At 42.9% G+C, this 17958-nt stretch overlaps 1 protein-coding gene and 1 long non-coding RNA gene across 6 annotated transcripts in view; both read right to left on the reverse strand.

Annotated features, from left to right (window-relative positions):
- The window catches only part of coq8aa (coenzyme Q8A, genome duplicate a), a 294959-nt gene that overhangs the window by 273261 nt on the left and 3740 nt on the right, over nt 1–17958 (reverse strand). For 3 of the 5 annotated variants that reach the window (XM_072362182.1, XM_072362180.1, XM_072362181.1), the window contains exons 2-17: nt 17439–17538; nt 15756–15838; nt 15345–15592; nt 15052–15247; nt 14887–14953; nt 12503–12577; nt 10402–10530; nt 8849–8934; nt 8588–8728; nt 8034–8115; nt 7108–7201; nt 6070–6211; nt 5685–5792; nt 5502–5567; nt 5009–5095; nt 2869–4767 (exon numbers count right to left, since the gene is read on the reverse strand). In XM_072362182.1, coding sequence (XP_072218283.1) covers nt 4471–4767; nt 5009–5095; nt 5502–5567; nt 5685–5792; nt 6070–6211; nt 7108–7201; nt 8034–8115; nt 8588–8728; nt 8849–8934; nt 10402–10530; nt 12503–12577; nt 14887–14953; nt 15052–15247; nt 15345–15592; nt 15756–15838; nt 17439–17532 — 1995 coding nt within the window. In that variant the 5' untranslated portion in view covers nt 17533–17538 and the 3' untranslated portion in view covers nt 2869–4470. Of the gene's footprint in view, nt 1–2868; nt 4768–5008; nt 5096–5501; nt 5568–5684; nt 5793–6069; nt 6212–7107; nt 7202–8033; nt 8116–8587; nt 8729–8848; nt 8935–10401; nt 10531–12502; nt 12578–14886; nt 14954–15051; nt 15248–15344; nt 15593–15755; nt 15839–17438; nt 17539–17958 lie in introns of those variants that run through there. The other 2 variants (XR_011907183.1, XM_072362183.1) reach the window with 2 other exon arrangements.
- Nucleotides 1–17958, reverse strand: part of LOC140267025 (uncharacterized) — a 123402-nt gene that overhangs the window by 17138 nt on the left and 88306 nt on the right. The window lies entirely within an intron of this gene.

Genomic DNA, 17958 nt, shown 5'->3' on the forward strand with positions numbered 1-17958 from the left:
CATATTAGCACGTCAAACATACAGTGGTTGTGTGAAGCATGGCGACTGGGATTGAAACGATATTTCCACATGTTTGAGCTCATTAAACAGTCAGTGTTATGATTGTCGGGGGTTAAATTGAGCCACCATAACGGTGTATTTGTTATCAACTCGAGAAAAACGCGACATTTACTGAAGTTTAGGACACTGTCATCGCTGTTTGTGCACCACCACATCTGTGGTTTTCGTTTTGCCATAAGAAATCAAGCCAACAAACACGGAGCATTGTGTCAAATGCCAGCGTGTGGGAGCAGTTACTTCAAAGACTTAATTGATTTTGCTCAGATGCCTGAGTAAAAAAAAAAAAAAGAAACAATAACACTCATCTGCAGCTAATTATTGTGGGTAAAACAGTAGAAGAGGAAAGTTCGATTGGTGTCGTTACTCATTTAATTCTGCAACTTGTCTGATTCCTCTGAAAAGCTGATCATATGTCACATTAAGCCACCTCTGCTGTGCCTTAATATGACTGCAGCAGTTCACATGACACTGACAGGTTCATTTGCCACCAGATTAATGAAAACTAAATTCATTTGATCAAAAAACTGTATACCCTACAGCTATGCCGGGAGTAATGCTCGCAGTTTGGCCAACCCTATGAAATGTTCCTGGTTCCACTGCTGTGAAAATAACAATACAATTTTTAATTGCCACTAATGTGGCTGTAAGCAGTGATTAATGTTGATATTAACAATGTTAATATCTATATTTTTGATGAGAAACTCAAAAGCACCTCACAGTAAAATATGTGTTAAGTGAGTAATAAAAGATCAAACATGATGGATAACAGTTTTCCAAGTCACGCTGGCATCCAGCGCCACCCACTTTATGTCACTTACAGTCTCAGAAGGGCACTTCTTCATTCTTCCATATTACGAGTATGCAATATCTGTTTCCATGGCAATATTAAGAATAGTCTCATTAACCATCTGCACTGTGATGCTGGTGAGTATAATAATGGTGCCAAATCCCACTGAGGGAGGCTGGTGAGGTTTGAGTTGTGAGCTGTGTTTTCTTGGAGGGATTGTGCTGAGACTTGCTGACTGTCTTCTCGAGCCAAATAAGGATTTGTTACTCCTTGCTCTTTCTGACCGGACAGATCTGTACACAACATTGTCCCGACACTCCCACCATGCTCTCCCTCAAGTATACACAACCAGTGGGACTGTTTCACAGAATCTTAACTCTCGGCTCAGAAAGTTGCACTGTCAAAACACTCGTATCATTGAGACATTGTGCAGAAACACAAAACAGAAAACAGTTTCAACTCCCTCTGGAGCCAGTGTGAGATAAACTTTTGAGACTTGGGTAACCTCCCCCTCCCTCTTCATCGTTTCATCTTGTTTTGAGTAGAAGAAATAAAACTAAGTTATGGATTTGACAGCATTTAGTCTATCAAATATTTTTGCATATCAGTGCATGTGCATGACAATGAATTGATCTGAGTTGGGAAAATAAAGCACAAAAAAACTACATCCTGTTAAAAAAAAAAAAAAAAACATGCTTAGGTTTTATACCCATCAGCTCCAACTCATACCAAATAGATAAAAATAAATAAATATATGAATATAAAATCAAAGTGTGGGTCTTTTTGGGGAAAAGCTACAGTAAATAATGTCTAAATTATCATATGGGATGACATCTGGGGAAGTTGCACAGGAATATTTCAAATATATATTCTATATTGAAACGTTCAAATAGCGGATGCTTTAGAGGTGCGGGGAAATTCATAATCCACATCTTTAAAGGCTATTTCCTCAAGGTGAGATGAGGTTTTACCAATTTATATATCTTTTACAACTTCATAGTCTGATTTTGATGTAGTTTTGTTTCTAAAAGAATAAAAACGTTGTTTTTTTCTGGTTGTGCACCTGCAGCTATACGCCCCAAATTTCGACAGAGCATTCTTTACACTCTGGCACCCTGGTTTTTAGCTGGAAAATTTGAGCGTGTATCAAGGAGGAATCACTGGAGTTGATTAAAATGGCAAACTTTAAGCCTCTGCAGAGACAGAACAAATGCAGTTCAACAAGGCTCCAAAATAAAGCGAAGCCTCGAGTATTTTCAGATGAGTTTTTGTGTGAAATCACTGGTCTCTGGTGGCTCAGAGACACACACGGGATTATCATCATATGAGTTTGCGTGCACCTAATTTGATCATTGCTGCTTTGTGTAATCATCTTTCCCTGTAATGGCTCCCACCTCTGCCGACAGTATGTTGATTAATAAAGCTGAAATGCCATTTTAAGCATCCTAAAGTACACGCAGCCAGCTGTGTTCCAAATAATTATCTGTCTGCCTTTGGGCTGCTTATGTTTTGTGATTTTATTGGGATCTAATCTATATTTCAGCACTCGCTGGAGCGTTTAAATCGGTGGGAGAATACAGCCACCTGCTGGACTCTAGGAGGAACTACAACAATCAGTTACAACACTGACAGACAACTGTTCTGCTTTACTAAAATAAATCATGTAAGATTATTTAAACAGAGTTTATCATGTGTTTTATGTACATGCACTCACATGATTTATTTAATCAGATACTTTAAAATCTGTGTTCACAGTCTGTAAATAGATGCCTATGTGTATGTGTGTGTTTGCTCGTTTTCCAGGCTCTTTGCCAATTCCTCCACTGCTGGCCAAGACAATGCTAAATAAGGAAGACAGATTCCGTCCATGTATTTCCATTCTTAAACACAAATGACACTGTCTTCAACAACAGACCAGCAAAAAGCAATTTGGGTTCCCTCATCAACGCAACAACAAACCGGGAATGCTTTTGGTGAAATTCTGAGAAAAACTACATAAAACCACACTGAGCCACTTGCTTAAGAGTAGATATGCTCTATTCATAGTTATTTTTATTTCATTGTTCAGTTAAGAATGCATTTTCATTATAAAATTGGAACCAGAGACATTATATGACATAGAAAGTCAACATTTCTAGCTTAAAACCGTCTTGCTGAAAACGACAGGCACGGTATCTTTTTTTTTCTTCGTTTTATTCCTTTTCTCCCCCTATTTTCACACCACACCCCATTATAACTGTAATCACACAGCAGAACAACGAGAACTTTCACAGTCACACACCTGCCAGGTGACGACGGGAGGGTTTTGTACCCGAGGAGGTGCGGAGAGATCGCCGACTGGTGGGAGCGAGGCGAGCCGGCGAGCTGATCTTGTGCGTTATCAGGATGGGCTTCTTCCATCATTGTAGTTCGGTTAACATTCATGACAAAGCGCAGGCTCTTGGCTGATGTGACGTCTTTTTTTTTTTAAATTCCACACATTATCTGAAAAGGAGCCTTGTGATTTTGTGAGGTTCGACTCCTAAATCAGACGGTTTCCAAGTAACTTTGATGCTGAAAGAAGCAAACTTGTATCAAGTTGGAAAAAAAACAACTGGCATTCAATGACAGATATGGTCGATGCAGACACTATTCAAAGACAGATTTTTGAGAACCTTGACAGGACAAAAAGCTAATGAATGTACCTGTTATCATGCCTAAACCAAGGGTTCTGAAAAATCCTACAGATCCTGGATGTCATTAAAAAGATCCACAGTTTGATTCTGTGGTATTAAAAAGATCACCAAAGAGACTTAACATAATAAAGAGCAACGGAAATATGATAATCAGCATTAGTCCGTGCTGAAGTCTGAATAGCTACACTGATATGGAAGATTCTACATGTATGCACTACACATAAATGGTCTGAGATCTTCTTGTGGCACTTCAACACTGAATCTGTCGCCAAACTATTTATTCTTCTCAGCTTTCTTGTCCAAACGCAGGCAGACAAATTTTGCCAAGTGCCTTTAACAGAAATTGGACTTATTTGTGACACAGACACGTTGGTCCTGGCCAATGCTGACACTCGTCCTGCCCATAAACGACCCACTCGGATCGTCTTTGTGGCTGCTGGATTACGGTTCGAGCTCAGGTCTCTTTCTCAATACAATCAATGTTGTACGCTTACCACTAACGAGGTCTATGGGAAATGCCTAACTGGACAAATGAAAAGTTCAACAAAACACAGCAACACAAAATGCAAAAAAAAATCCTAGGAACATGTTGAAATTACCGGAGGAGAGATAAAATTCCAACCTTGTTTACAGTCATGCTTTTCTTTCTGGGCCATACATACATACACACATACATACACACACATTCAGCCTAAATGCTGCTGCTCCCTCTTTCAGAAGAAAAATAAAACATGGTTCCTGTGAGTATGTATAATGCTTTTTTCGTGACCTGATAGTCAGTTGCCCAAAATAGGAAAGACACACCAGTGTTTGATCACCACTCAAGGGTGGGTAAAATGGCCTCCGCTCTGCAGGTCTGTCTCTTCTCACCTCCAGCCCTCACCGTCAGTGGGCACTCTTGCTGTTGGCCCCAGGACAAATCCATCAAATAGCCTGATGCTGATCGGCTTAGGCTGAGTTAGAGGATGGTCTGCGGCCTTCCCAGTAATTATCATATGCTATCTGGAACATATCCTTACACTGCAGCTTCGCATTCAACCGGGAGCAGATGAGGAACGAGCCGCCCATTTTGCGGTGGAGTGAGTAAGTCTCCTCTGGAGGAGGAGTGAGTCGGTGTTTGAGCATCACAGGGATGAGGTTGTGGATCCTCTCGGTGGTGGACTGGGAGCCGAAGTCGAAGGTCTCATAGGAGGAGAAGGCCTCGCCGAGGATCATCACTGCGTCTATATGTGCGTTCACCATAGCCTGGATGCAAGGAGTAAAAATGCACTGCTTAGGCACAGCATGGCCCCACAGCCTCACGCTATTTATTTATAGTTTTATATATATATGTGTGTTATATATATGTTAGTAACAATACAATGTACTTTGGACCATTTAAACTAACAAAACGAAGCCACAGCAAACAACAGCTGCGTACCAAAAATACGTTTCTATTTACTGAACTCGATGCAGAGCGAGCTGAGACACACACAGAGATAATTACCTTCGACTCATACCCCGTCAAGAACTTCATCTCAATAGATTTCTTCAGAACTCCCTCTCTGTCGCCCTCAGCAGCTGAACGGATTATCTACAATCGCAAACACACATTACGGCCATCGCTTCAGGCTCATTTCCTCCACCAATGATGTGCCTTTTAGCTCCTTATCCAGCATTTGCTTTGCCACGACGAGCTGGGGTACCTCAACAGGTTTGAATCTGATGTAGAGCTCATATAAGTAAGCTTTCCACAACTGCAACGATTACAGCCACAGTATAAATGTGAGGTTTGGCTCTTCTTAAGGTTGCAAAATGTCTTCTTATCAAAACAAATGCAGTATGGATGCGTGTTACCAAGATTTATGTTAACTTAATCTACATAAAAGATGAAAACAAAACCCAGAAGTAATGATGCTCAGTGTTAGTCGAGCATTGCTTTATAACCAGATATAAACTTCAGCCTCATACATCATAACAGGTCACATTCATGGCCTTACCTCTATGTAGACGTCGGTAAAACTTTTTTCAAATCCTCTTGTGGCTCCAAAGTCCAGCAGCGCCACCTGCAGAGTCATAATGCAACGATCACTTGTTTCCCTTGATTCTCACTCTCAGAGCCACAGCGTTAAACGTTAATGGGAGTTGAAGCAACTTGTTTAACAGTAATGTTTGGGACTCACCCGGTGCGTCTGTGGATCATAGAAGAAGTTGGACCAGTTGGGATCGGTCTGCATGTACCTGAACTGAAAAAGCTCTCTGAGGCACAAAAACAAGATGTTCTTGCAAATCTGGGACGGAAACAAAGACACAAGCGTGTAGCTTTTATCGTCAGCTCACTGGCAAATCGTTTCTCCGCTTACATTCGGTTTTTTTCTTGCTTGTGGTTAGAAATAAAACCATTCTTCATACTCCGCTCCGCCATCTAACCATTAGTCAAATTTGAAAGCGACGAGTCCTGAGTGCGTCCCTCAAACACTCACACCCCACATCCTCTCTGCACATTAAGTGACATCTTCGTCCTCAGCTGAAAACACCCATTAAATCTGTCCCCTTTGTCAGCCGTACCTCATTCTTCAGGTCCTGTGAGAGGCCCTCGGCCTGGTCCAGAGGGAATCCAGGAACAAGTTCTGTCGTCAGCACATGACTGCTGCTGAGCTCCTCTATCACCTCTGGTACATAGAAGAATGGATCATCTTTCAGTAGCTCCCTGAATCAGACATAAGCAGAATCAAAGATACTTAAAACACCAGCAGAGCACTCAGGTCGTCCATAAAGAGAGTAAAGTCCATACATGGCTGTGTAGCCGTTGCAGTTGTTCTGACCTTGATGAGATCAACATTTAATAAGGGAACGGAAAAAGCTAAATCCATGTGTTTGTAACTTGAGTGTATCAAGAGTCTCTGCCATGTTATGTATTCAGTGAAAGAGAGCCAGACTGTACTGTGCAGAAGCTGCTGCAGTGGAGCTAAAGTAGTACCACCCTATGAATTCAACAAGTATGCGAACGACTGAATGTGGTTCCGACGCAGTCTCTGTGCTTCAGCCGCTCGGTATGAGAGTTCAAGAACAAGCTTATTTCTAGAATACCTTGAACCTACGGCGTTTCATAAAGTGGAATTACAGAATGCTAAATCCCCGGAACACATAGTATGTGAAGTCCGCACTATTTCCAGGGGAATGTCTCAGTAGGCAATACAGCAGTGCCATACATCTAAAAGAAAATATCATTAATATTTATAACAATAATCATTCAAAACTTCCATTGCATTACATGGAAATCCAGACGCAGCATAAGAGTGAAATTCCTGTGGGGTATAAGTAGTTTTGAGCCTGCGTGTACAGTAGAGTTCTACAACAGAGCATACGAAGCATTTAAGGTAGTACCAATAGGTGTTTTAAAGCAGAACTACTAAATCTGTTTTAGATCACATCGTCTTTCTCTTCAGAAGAGTTTTAGCAAGGGAATGCCACTTTTGAAGCATTGGTAACAATTAAAACTGAAGGCTTGTGAATGTGTAGGGTGTGAACCAGTGACACACTAAGCTTTCTGTGCGTTTACTTCCCAGACTGCGGCAGAGATTCAACACATCTGCAACAGAATACCTGAATTTCTTTGCACACTGGGCCTCTCTAATGTAGTCACACTCCAGTGCGAGCTCTCTTCTCATCACGTCTATCAGATGCTCTGGGAACAGACCTAGAGAGACACGAACAACAGGGACAAAATGTTGGGAGACATTTTGACAACAGTAACAAATGAGGATGAAAGAAAAATAAAGAGCCCAACAGCCCCTTTTCAGAAAAGGGAGGCAATGAAACATAAACACATTAATCACAGTTTGAAAGCAACGGCAGTTTCTCATTCTGACATACGGCCGCATGCTTATGTTCCACACAGCTTAATTTAGACATGGAGACAGCAAAGCTAAGCATGTGCCATGTATATGGGCTTGGGAAAGTACATCAAGTAACGTTCAGTGTAATGCATGAAGGCAGAGTTTTATTACAAGTCGTCTTATCAAGACATTTTATCTAACGCTGGGAAAAGCAGTGTAGTCCTTACTCACAAAGGCTTTGTGGCACTTACAAAACAAGCATAGCTGTTATCAACTCTCAAAACGCATTAACTGTTCCCAGGCAGATCGAGAGAAACCACCGCAGCGTGGTGGAAAAGGAGCCCTCAGTGCACTTTATTTGGCTCGAGCACTTGGGAAAAAAAGCTAAAACACTTAGGTCACACGCCTTAATAACAGTGATAAAACCATGAGGCAGAAAGTTTGGACAAGCTACCATTTACTTAATGATGCAAGCCGTGGGATTTCACAGAAAAGCAGAAGATACACCAAAATAAGAGCCTCCCTACGCAAATGTGCAACTGAGTCCAGTTCACGGCTGTGATAAAATAAATGCTACTCGGTCCAACCATAGAGATAAACAGTGAGCGCTTATTCAAACAAGAAGCCGACATGTTTAGCTGCCTGCGTAAGACATGAAGCATGCTTGGCGTGTGTTTGTCTATGAGTGCGCACCTTCAGGTAAGGCATTGCTCATATTCAGCACCGCCATCAAGTTGTTGACATCACTGTTGATACTCTGAGCCACGCCGGGATACTGGAAACAGACAGAGACAGAGGAAGAAACTGATCAGAAGTCAAGGGGAAACCAACACCTTTGCTGATAAAACTGTGTGGTGTCTAATGGAAATGTACTCGTTTAAACAACTGCAGCACTTTAGATCATCTGTATCATCTGTAATCCAATCTGTCGTGATTTAGTCATTACTATTTATATATACTATATTACCACCTAACTCCACAATTTCTGGAAGACTTGAATCTTTTTTAAAACAATGACTCCAGGAATTAGATCATTTCATACTGTGAAGGCACAGTATTTCTCTGCACGAACAGCACAGATTAGAGTTTTTTTACTCCCGTTTACACCGACGCTGATCTGATAAGTGACAAAAGCAAACAGACGAGAGATCAGATTATGTGTGGTTTAAACACACACCCTCAGGGAACGGTGTTTTGCTAAATAACACCAGAACGTACCGTGCGCTCACACTCATTTTGAACCTAACCTGTATTTTCATGGCCACCTCCCTGCCGTCCTTCATCCTCGCCAGGTGAACTTGGCCAATGGAGGCAGCTGCAAACGGACGGTCCTCGAAAGACTCCAGCTTGTCCCTCCAGTTAGGACCCAAGTCACTGTTGAGCGCTTTCTGTCGAAGGACAAAAATTAAATACTTTGATCACAGGAGAGTCCTACAATCCAGACAAAGATAGATTTGACATCAAATCCAAGTGGAAATCCAAGTTCATGTAAAAGAAAAGATCCTTACTGTCATTTGTTTGATTGGCATGAAGTCAGCACTCTGCCTTACGCGATCGAAAATCTTGGCGAGTTGAGGATTGATGAAGGCATCATCTGAAACCCAAACAAGCATTCGAAAAAACCTTGACTAACTTGGACAGAGAGGCAGGACAGTAAGTTTCTCCGCAGTTCTAAAAGATACCACTTAAATCACATAATGCACGCCATAAATAAGGTCTTGTTTTAAAAAATGATCAGAGCAAGCACCGCTGGGCTGGACTGCGCAGGTTCTCCTAACAAACTGGCTGCTGAGTAAACTCTGCTCGACAGGTTTGAAAACATCCACCCATCTTAATGCTCATAAAACAGAAACAAATGAAATGGGACGGTAAATCACTGACCAAAAACATAATCACTGAGCTGAGCTGAGCTAAACCAGACATGAGCATCTGAGCCACAGAATTAAACAGCAGGCTTTAGTACTATCACAACAAAAACTTCTTGTCAGCTACTGAGTTTTGGCTGACGCCGCTGATGGCATCAACAGTTCCAGACCTCTCAAGGTGAACGCTGTTCCGGTATCCTGCTACAAGGCTACAATAGTCGGACAGGCATCCCCAACTGCATTCCTGCCGTAACAGATAAATGTCAGCAGAGGGCAATGAGCACTGCAGTGTCTTCTATTCTCCAGATTTACTCAACTCCTGTCAGTCATATTATTCCTGAGCCCATCTTGACTATTTACAGGTGAGGTTGCGCTTCTAGTGTCAGAAAGCTGCTGCGACGCCTTTACTCATGATTTAAGAGTCAACTTGTCACCTCTGTAAAGATAGCCATCTCAGTTATTCAAGTAACCACATATACACACACACACACACACACACACACGTACAGCTCTATCCTCAGTGCTAAAACCTGACTGGCGAACACTAAGAGACCCGTGTCCTGTCCTCTCTTACTGTATCTGCTCGTTCCACTCACTGCACAGTGCTGTCCGTGCAGTCTGCAGCGGCACGTTTGCAGCTCGGAGCATAAATACCAAAGGACAAAGCTCACCGAGCAAGGTCAGGCTGCGGGGGAAAAGTGGTAAACAACATTGTGTTGATGTGTTTACTGCTGTTACCTGAGCCGGCTTCATAACCTCAGTACTAGGATGTTTACCACTGTTGGCCATGCGCATGTATTCGTAGTTTGTGCATGAGTATAAACTAGGATTAACTTAGAAGCTGGTTAGGTCATCAACCTTTTTGGGTCAGTTCACCTGTTTTTCCAACTACTACAGTGTTGGCAACAACAACATGACTTCTATGCCAAATTTTCACATTTTCCAGTGAATTTTTCTTTCTTTTTTTTTTTTTTCCCATGGGGAAAGTGATGTTTGGACTGGGGTTTGATATCATTCCATCTACATATTTATTCAATTGCAACCTCAGATTACAGTTCCTTCTGCAAAAGCCAAAGTCAGTCTGCTTCCCTTACAGAATGCTGTACGAACCACATAAGAAACTACTCCCATCATTTCGTTTAGAATAAAAACAAAAGAAGAATGTAAATGTGAGTGGGTCTGCGTTTGTTGCTCACCTTGAATGCTGAGCATCTGGCCCAGTTTCAGAGCGGCTCCTCGGACTTTGCACAGGGTTCTGACGATGCGTTCGGCGTTGGCCTCGGACAGAAAAGGGCTGGAGTCCAAAACCGCTTTCTTATTTTCGCCTGGAGAGGCACAAAAAAAGCATGCAAAAGAGGATTTGTGACACATCTGGAAGGTTTTCAGTGGAAATTGCCTGGAGAAAGGCCGGCAGAAAATAAGTGGCAAGTGACTTGTGGGTCATTTGTCGGTTACTGGGGTTCATATCGACAGAGTGGAGCGTGTTGCCGGAGGTGAGAGCGGTCCGTATCTTTTCACTTGTGAAAAGCCTTTGTTGACTGTTGCCACACCTCTAACCTGCCTGTGGCTGCCAGTAAAGGACTTGAACACAACTTGCCCTCAGTCACAGACGCAAAGCTTGGAGCCTGCCAAGATGAACTCTCCCGGGATCGTGTGAGAGTCCAGCTGCCTCACAAGATAAACACGAATCCTCTTTGGTTATAAAATGTGTCAGGTCGACAGACAAACTTTAAAGCCTGCATGTGGATCCACTCACGTGGTTTCAACGACTGTTGCGGGTCATCACGACAAATCCATACACACGATGAAACAGAATTCACCAGGTATACTTCGCTAAGTACGAGCAAATGATGTGTGAACAACACTCAAGTACGGAGTGTTTTTATTTCTATGCACACAGTCATTTGACATCAATCAGATCCAAGTGTATGCACAGTGTGTGCTTGTGTGTAGAAAAGTTTGACTGTAAATTCATGTCAGTAGGTCGCCAGGTAGTATGTTTTGGTTCGTCTGCCTTCAAAGGCTTTACACAGGACGATTTACTACTCCCCCCGACAGTGTTCAGAGCATTCCTGCGGGGATTAAAGTACACATAAAGATAAACACCAACCAACAGACGCACAAATGCCTCAGATTTACGCCTGTGCACTCCGTTTCAGCTTAGCCTGCGTTTTCGGATTAGCGGGTTGTTTAAGAGGCAGGTTGGTTAAGGAGGAGGCCTCAAAAAAGTGTGGAACGCGTACCAACATGCAAAAAAGAATAAGGAAGTTGGCTTCTGCAGTGGTGCAAGAATGCAGATGGACAAATCTTTCTACATTTGCAAAATGAAGCCTGAATTACTGCTCTATTGTCAAGTAAAATCCTCAATAGATTAGCATCCAGCACAGAAGGTACAATCCCAACTCCCAAAAAGTTGGAACAATAAGTGTGAGAGCGATGATTTAATATGTCACGACCCAACATTTTAGTCGCAGTAGAGCATAGAAAGCATTTCAGACAGTTTACTATTTCAGGAAAAATATTAGCTCATCTCCAGTTTGATGGCAAATGGTTAATTGGCAACAGGGCAGAAACATTACTGGGTTTAAAAAGAGCACCTTAGAGAGAGAGAGTCTCTCAGAAGGGCAGAAGTTCAGCAATCTACAAAAAAAAACATATACTCCAACATCTAATGATGAATTAGATTGAAAACAGGAACACTTCCAGAAATCCCTGTCAGTGATCACTGCTCCCTGAGCCAGCCAACCATACAGGTTTAGGCTCTCTAATGCAAGGAAGGAACCATAAATAAACGTGAGCCATCTTCTCTAAATGAAAATACTGAGGACAACGTGGGAACCTCTCGTGTTGTCAGGCGAGTTGTTTTCGGAAATCACGGACATCCTCCAGACCAAAGAGGCGAGGGGCCTTCTGGTCCGTTCAAAAGTCTGCACCTCTGATGGTACGGGGCTGCATTAGTGCATTAGTGCCCATGGAACTGGCATCAGTGCTCAAAGGTAAGTAGAGGTTTTGGTCCCTAATTCTTTGAGATGTGCTGCCGCCATTAAAACCAAGAGGAGTTCATATCTTTCTCACTGGCAACATTTGATATGTCTATTTTCAATAGAATATTAGTTTTTTTAAATGAACAAACTATTGCATTTGGTTTTAATTGACATTTTGGAATGACCCGAATGCCACAAATATACCAAAACATAAATGAAAAAGCAAACACTGATGTTCAGATACTGGAGATCTCTGCGCTGTAAAAACAGATGCGCTCTTTGAGCCGGTCGGGTGTGTTTGTGCAACCGTTACCTGCAGCACCGTTGAATCCGATGGTTTTCTTAGCAACTTCTGCCAAGGCTCCGATACCCAAACCCACTGCTAACCCTGGTGCAGACGAAAGCAGGGAAAGATCATACAGACAGTTAGAACGGGACAGTTTATAATAGGAGTTTAAATATCAATGCATCCATTATACAGGTAAACACACGCTCACACCAACACAATGACTGAAAAGCGTGCTCACGCTGAGGGTAAAAACATCCTTCAGCGAATCAATCATTAACTCAACAGGTAGTGGCCTGAGTGGCACCATCACCATAAACTTTCACCAGAGCTCAGCGAAGAGTATTTATCTGTTCAAATCAACAATACCAAGCCATTTGCTGCCACATACGGGATATCCACGAGTACTAAATAAAAGGAAACAAAATAAGACAAACAACGAGCAGATTATCCCTTTTAATCACTGGAAAATTTTGCCATTTCATCGCTTGACAAAAAAGCTGTTAAGTTAGAGGATTATTTCTGCAGATAATGAAAAGAAAAAAAAAGAGGACAACACAAGCAGGGAACTGTTTGTGAACAAGTTCCTCCACGCCAAGCTTCCACCTTACGTAACCCCCGCATTACATAATCAGCCAGCGGCCTCGATTAAGCAACAAATCTAGAGATTCGGCGGTAGGTGGAAAGAGCAGGACACGCCGTGCCTCGGTATCTCGTGTAAATGTTCGCTGAGCATTTCTCCATTAACGAAACGATTCGACTCTCACTGGTAAATTAGGAGTGCCAAGAGGTGGTGAGTCTGTGCAGCACAGTCTCAGAAATGGTGGACAGTTATTCCATCCCAACATAATGCAATCTCCCTGATTAATATTTGCTTTATAGGTGGATTTCAAATGTGCAGCATGTGTATACTGCATCCATCTGTGCTCCCAGCCAGAGAGATCACCGTTTCTTGCAACATTTCTGAATGCCGGGTATTTTTCCAGGCCGAGCTCAGGTGTCTGTCCATCATAAACCGCCCCGCTGACAGAGCCGCAACGTGTTTACCAGCCTCATTCCTGTCCTGTAAACTGGTCTTCACGCCCAAAACTTTAAACGTCTTAACAAACCTCAGCTAAAGCTTTAAAAGTCGCGGCACGCCTGGCGATACTGAGGTGACGGTTGAGTTGCTATATATGCTGCTTGTTGGGAAACAAGCCAACTTTACGTTACTGTCAATCAAAGTGCCCGAAAATCTGCGCTTGCGGCGGTGAAAAAAAGTGATGAACTCGCAGAACTTTGTCACCAGTCGTCGCAGGAGAGTGAAGGACAGGCCGAGGCCACATTCCTCCACCGCTTCTCCCCCTCTTTTCAGCACCTTCTAAATGTTACCACTGTCAACATGCTGAATCATCTCGGCTGTCCGCGTTGCATCACACTGTAGCCTCTGTATATCCCACTTGTTTGGAGGGAGCCGCGGTTAAATTCTGCTGCACGTGTTTGAGTTGGCAGTCTGCTCTGATTTATCTGAGAATGTTCTGGGTTTGCTTTTGTCCAGTTTAAGTCGACGCCACCTGTTCATTTATCCATCATCTCTTTAAAAGTGAAGCAACGTGTGAGGCCAGGGATGAGCTTTTTCGCCTTTGACTTTGAAATGATGAGACCATTTTGTGTATCCACCTTGCATGTAGAGTATGACTTTTTAAATCAGGGTTCTTATTATTATTTACACTTATTGTGTTTTTTCATTCCATTTTTTTTCCCCTGGCCATCTGCAATTCTACGTCAATCAGGCAGATTTCCTATCTCCAGAAACAGCTCTTATATGGAGGTAGTACACCTGAGCGGTGGTGGTTTCTGTTTGCTTCCAGGTTAACAGTAGTTTGCAAACTGTTTACAAACACTACGCTCAAATTTGGCCACTCATTACCAGTTCCACTAGCACTGATCCTCACAGTACTTCACATCCCAGGGACAACAGACAGCCATCATCTTTGAACTTCCTTGACAAAAGGCACATCTCAGGACCTCGAACATTGTTTGGTGCTGCTCTGGTTCAACACTTGATAACTTTCTGCGGTTCACATATGTTTTGAAATTGTATAAACCTCTAGAAGGTCATAATGATTTAACAACACCAACCGTTCTGCACTCAGTGAACCCATCTTAAGAGGTGGGAGGGAGGTTTAAATCAGACCAAATATTACAAGGTTAGGTTGCATAACCCTAACCCTCGGCACTGAGCCCCTTTCACTGAGCCTGCTGCATCTTCGGCGCAGCTTATTGTTCTGTTTGAAAGCTACACAGATATTGCTCCAGTCACAGGGCTGAATAAAAACAGACAGAAACACACGACTGAATATATGGTCAAACAAACAGCCAGTGAGTCATCCAAGATTCAGACACAGGAACAAATAAATGTATTGCTGTACCTCCAAAGTTAGCCAGTCTGCCGAGCCGGGTCACAGGCACCTTCCTCTCTCTGGCTCTCTCACTTAACTGAAGACGCAAAGTGGAGACAAGTGGAAGTGGAAAGTCAGACTTCACACGAATACCTGTCTGCATTTCTATTCAATTACAGGAGAAACAGGAATTACCATCTGTTTGTGTGGTTTGTCGTCAGCCCTCTTGCTCTGCCTGGTTTTCCTTATGTCTTCTGCTGTCAGCTCCCCCACTGAGGGTGGGTCCTGATGGTAGCTCCTGAGCTGACTCACTGGATGCTGACAATAAACCTCTTGCCACACATGTCTGTTCAGGCTTTGACTGTAGAGTTGATGCTGTCCGAGGAAATGCCTGCCAGACAGAGAGCAGGCGATTAGCTTCCTCTGACAAAAACTGCACTCAAAACAAAGGCGCTGTGGACTTCAACCGCAGCAGACACCGTTTATACCTGGCATCTTTGTGGTATGATCTCGTGTGGCCACTAAACTGTTTGCTTGGATCTTTGTAGCCCTCAAACAATGACTTGTTCCCGTTGACATGGTTCGACCCCGCTGGTGCATTGGCACCATTTTCGGAAGGTTCTGCTGTGAATTCCACACCTTCCTCCCTGAACTCTGAGGCGTTGAATTCGTTTTCATCCTGAGGAAAGTCAAACTCTGACTCTGATGAGGAGGTTTGCTCCTGACCAGACAGCTCCTGTAAAGACAGAAAAAATTTACTACGATATGCACCTTTATAACGATACACACCCGTTATTTTCATCACCAAAAGGGCTAAATTTAGGAATAAAACACAGGACAGTCCAGCTGCTCCAATGTCACAGATTTACACATTAAAATTTGCCTAAACGTAGACATACCTGCATTTTCATCATAGCCACAGATAGGCCTTGCTCTGCAGCTGTTTGGACACCTTGGACAGCGGCACCGATTCCTGGGACCCCTAGATTGCAAACACCAAATATGACCCTTTATTAAAGGTGTATTTATGTGCATTAGGTTCAGTGCGCCCTGTGAGCCAAAACAAATACTGTCAGATACTCTTACATTACTTTTATATTACCAGCCACGTTGTTCAATTCTGATTCAAATCTGGTCCATCATCTATCAGATCTGATGGCTCAACTGTACTGCATCTGACTTTCCTGTGAACAAAACTATCCGCTGAAATAACGAGCGTGCCCGCTGGACACGGTTTTTAGATCTCAGTTGTACAGGCACGACAACAGAAAACATCTGTGGTTCAAGTGTGCATTAGGACGCAGAATTCTGGAATGGAAGCAGCAAATCTGAGGGTGACATTAAACCCGACATGACGACAAACATTCGCCCAACAACAGAGGAAAAGACTGAGGACAAAACAGGCGAGACAACTAACTTTTGCCGTTTAAACAGCTACTGCCAGCAGTGCTGCAGCAGTGCTGCAGGTTATTGACAAAAATGTGCACAAAGATATGCGTATCAGACATCTTTGTCCATATAGTCAACAAAAGTCTGGTCAAATCAGCAAGAAATCCGAGATCTGAGTGACTTCACGCTGGTAATGTGAATGTAGCATATCAAGTCCAACAGGGCAATCAATCTGCCTTTCAACATGGACAGATCTACCAACACTGCACTCTTTACAGGGAGCTCATACTGAGTGTAACCAGAAAGAATCCTTCTGTTTTTGTCAAGCACAAATGTCAATACTGAGGAGAAAAACTGGTTCTTTGTGCATCATAAATCCTGAAATTCTGGTTTACCTGGCTAATTTAAGGTAACTATTAATGCGTTGCTCTCGGCTTAAAGTAACAACAGAGAATCCTTCTGCTTGCTGGCTCCCCCTACGGTTGTGAGGTTTAACACCACGGGCATAAAAACTCATTTCTGTGCGAGCCCTGCACACGTACAACCACAAACATGGATTTGTTGTCGTATAGAAGAGGCCACGAACATGCCATCAAAAGCCCACGTTAAAGATCAAGGAAAGGAAAATGGTTTGGTGCAGGGCTGGAAACCAAAGTCGTGAACTGCGGTATCTCAGACCCCAGACCCGGATATGTACGTTGCAGAAGTGAACGTTCCTCAAAACAAGTCAGAAGAACGCGGTCTTAAAGGTTCACCAACTTCTCTAATGATGCTTTCAAGGACATTTTTCAGTTTGATTACTCAGTCCTTGAACCATTAGGTTGTCTGTTAATGACAACATATCAAAAGTCTACCTTTGTTTAAACCAGGTTGCCATCAATTCTGAAGACCTACCGACGAGAAAGCAAATATCAAGTCGCCATTACAGATATTAAGCAAGACAGCAGAGTCAGGACTCTTTTGTCAGATAGTTTAACACGATTCAAACTTTTCTAGCGTAGAAAAATGGGCTCTTTTTGATAGAAGCTTTACTTTCAGACAAAGGGTAATACAGCTACACACTGGTTGTAAACATTGGGTTTAAGTACATGGCTGTTTGTTTCGGGCCCCATAGTGACATCATGGCCTGAAGAACAATAACCCCTATTAAAACAAAGTGTCAAGTGGGAGGAAAACGGTGACACTGAACTTACCTGTTCCATTGCGCAGGGTGTTGCTCTGAGTCTCTACCACCGCCTGGCTCAACTTGGCCAAGCCTCGCATCAATAACATCATATCGCTCGCCATCGTGGACTGGACACAGAGCGAGAAGAAGAAAGAAATGCAGGGTGAATGCTACGTTTCGATTACTTCTGAACGCACGGAAAAGAAGCTAGAGAGAGGCGAAAGTTTAAAAAAAAAAGAGGGATTACACATCCGAGTGTCAGAAGTTTAACTTCTCAGGAAAGACAAGAGGACAGAGAAACAAAAGACCTGCAGACGGACAAGGAGGCAAATGGAAATAAATAAAACTTGTCGTCAGCACGCCATACGCTGCCAGCATAAACACTCACACACAATCATATACAGCTGTCTTGACTTTGCCTAAAAATACAAATGACCTCCAGTCCCCCGTTTGAGTGCACACACACACACACACAAGGAAAGACGAATCCCGTGCATGTGAGCCGTGAATACGCAGTCCAGGGCTGGATCTGAAAATGTCACTGGATA

This window comes from Leuresthes tenuis, unplaced genomic scaffold, assembly GCF_036924035.1.
Source record: "Leuresthes tenuis unplaced genomic scaffold, fLeuTen1.0.hap1 SCAF_13, whole genome shotgun sequence".
NCBI lineage: Eukaryota > Metazoa > Chordata > Actinopteri > Atheriniformes > Atherinopsidae > Leuresthes > Leuresthes tenuis.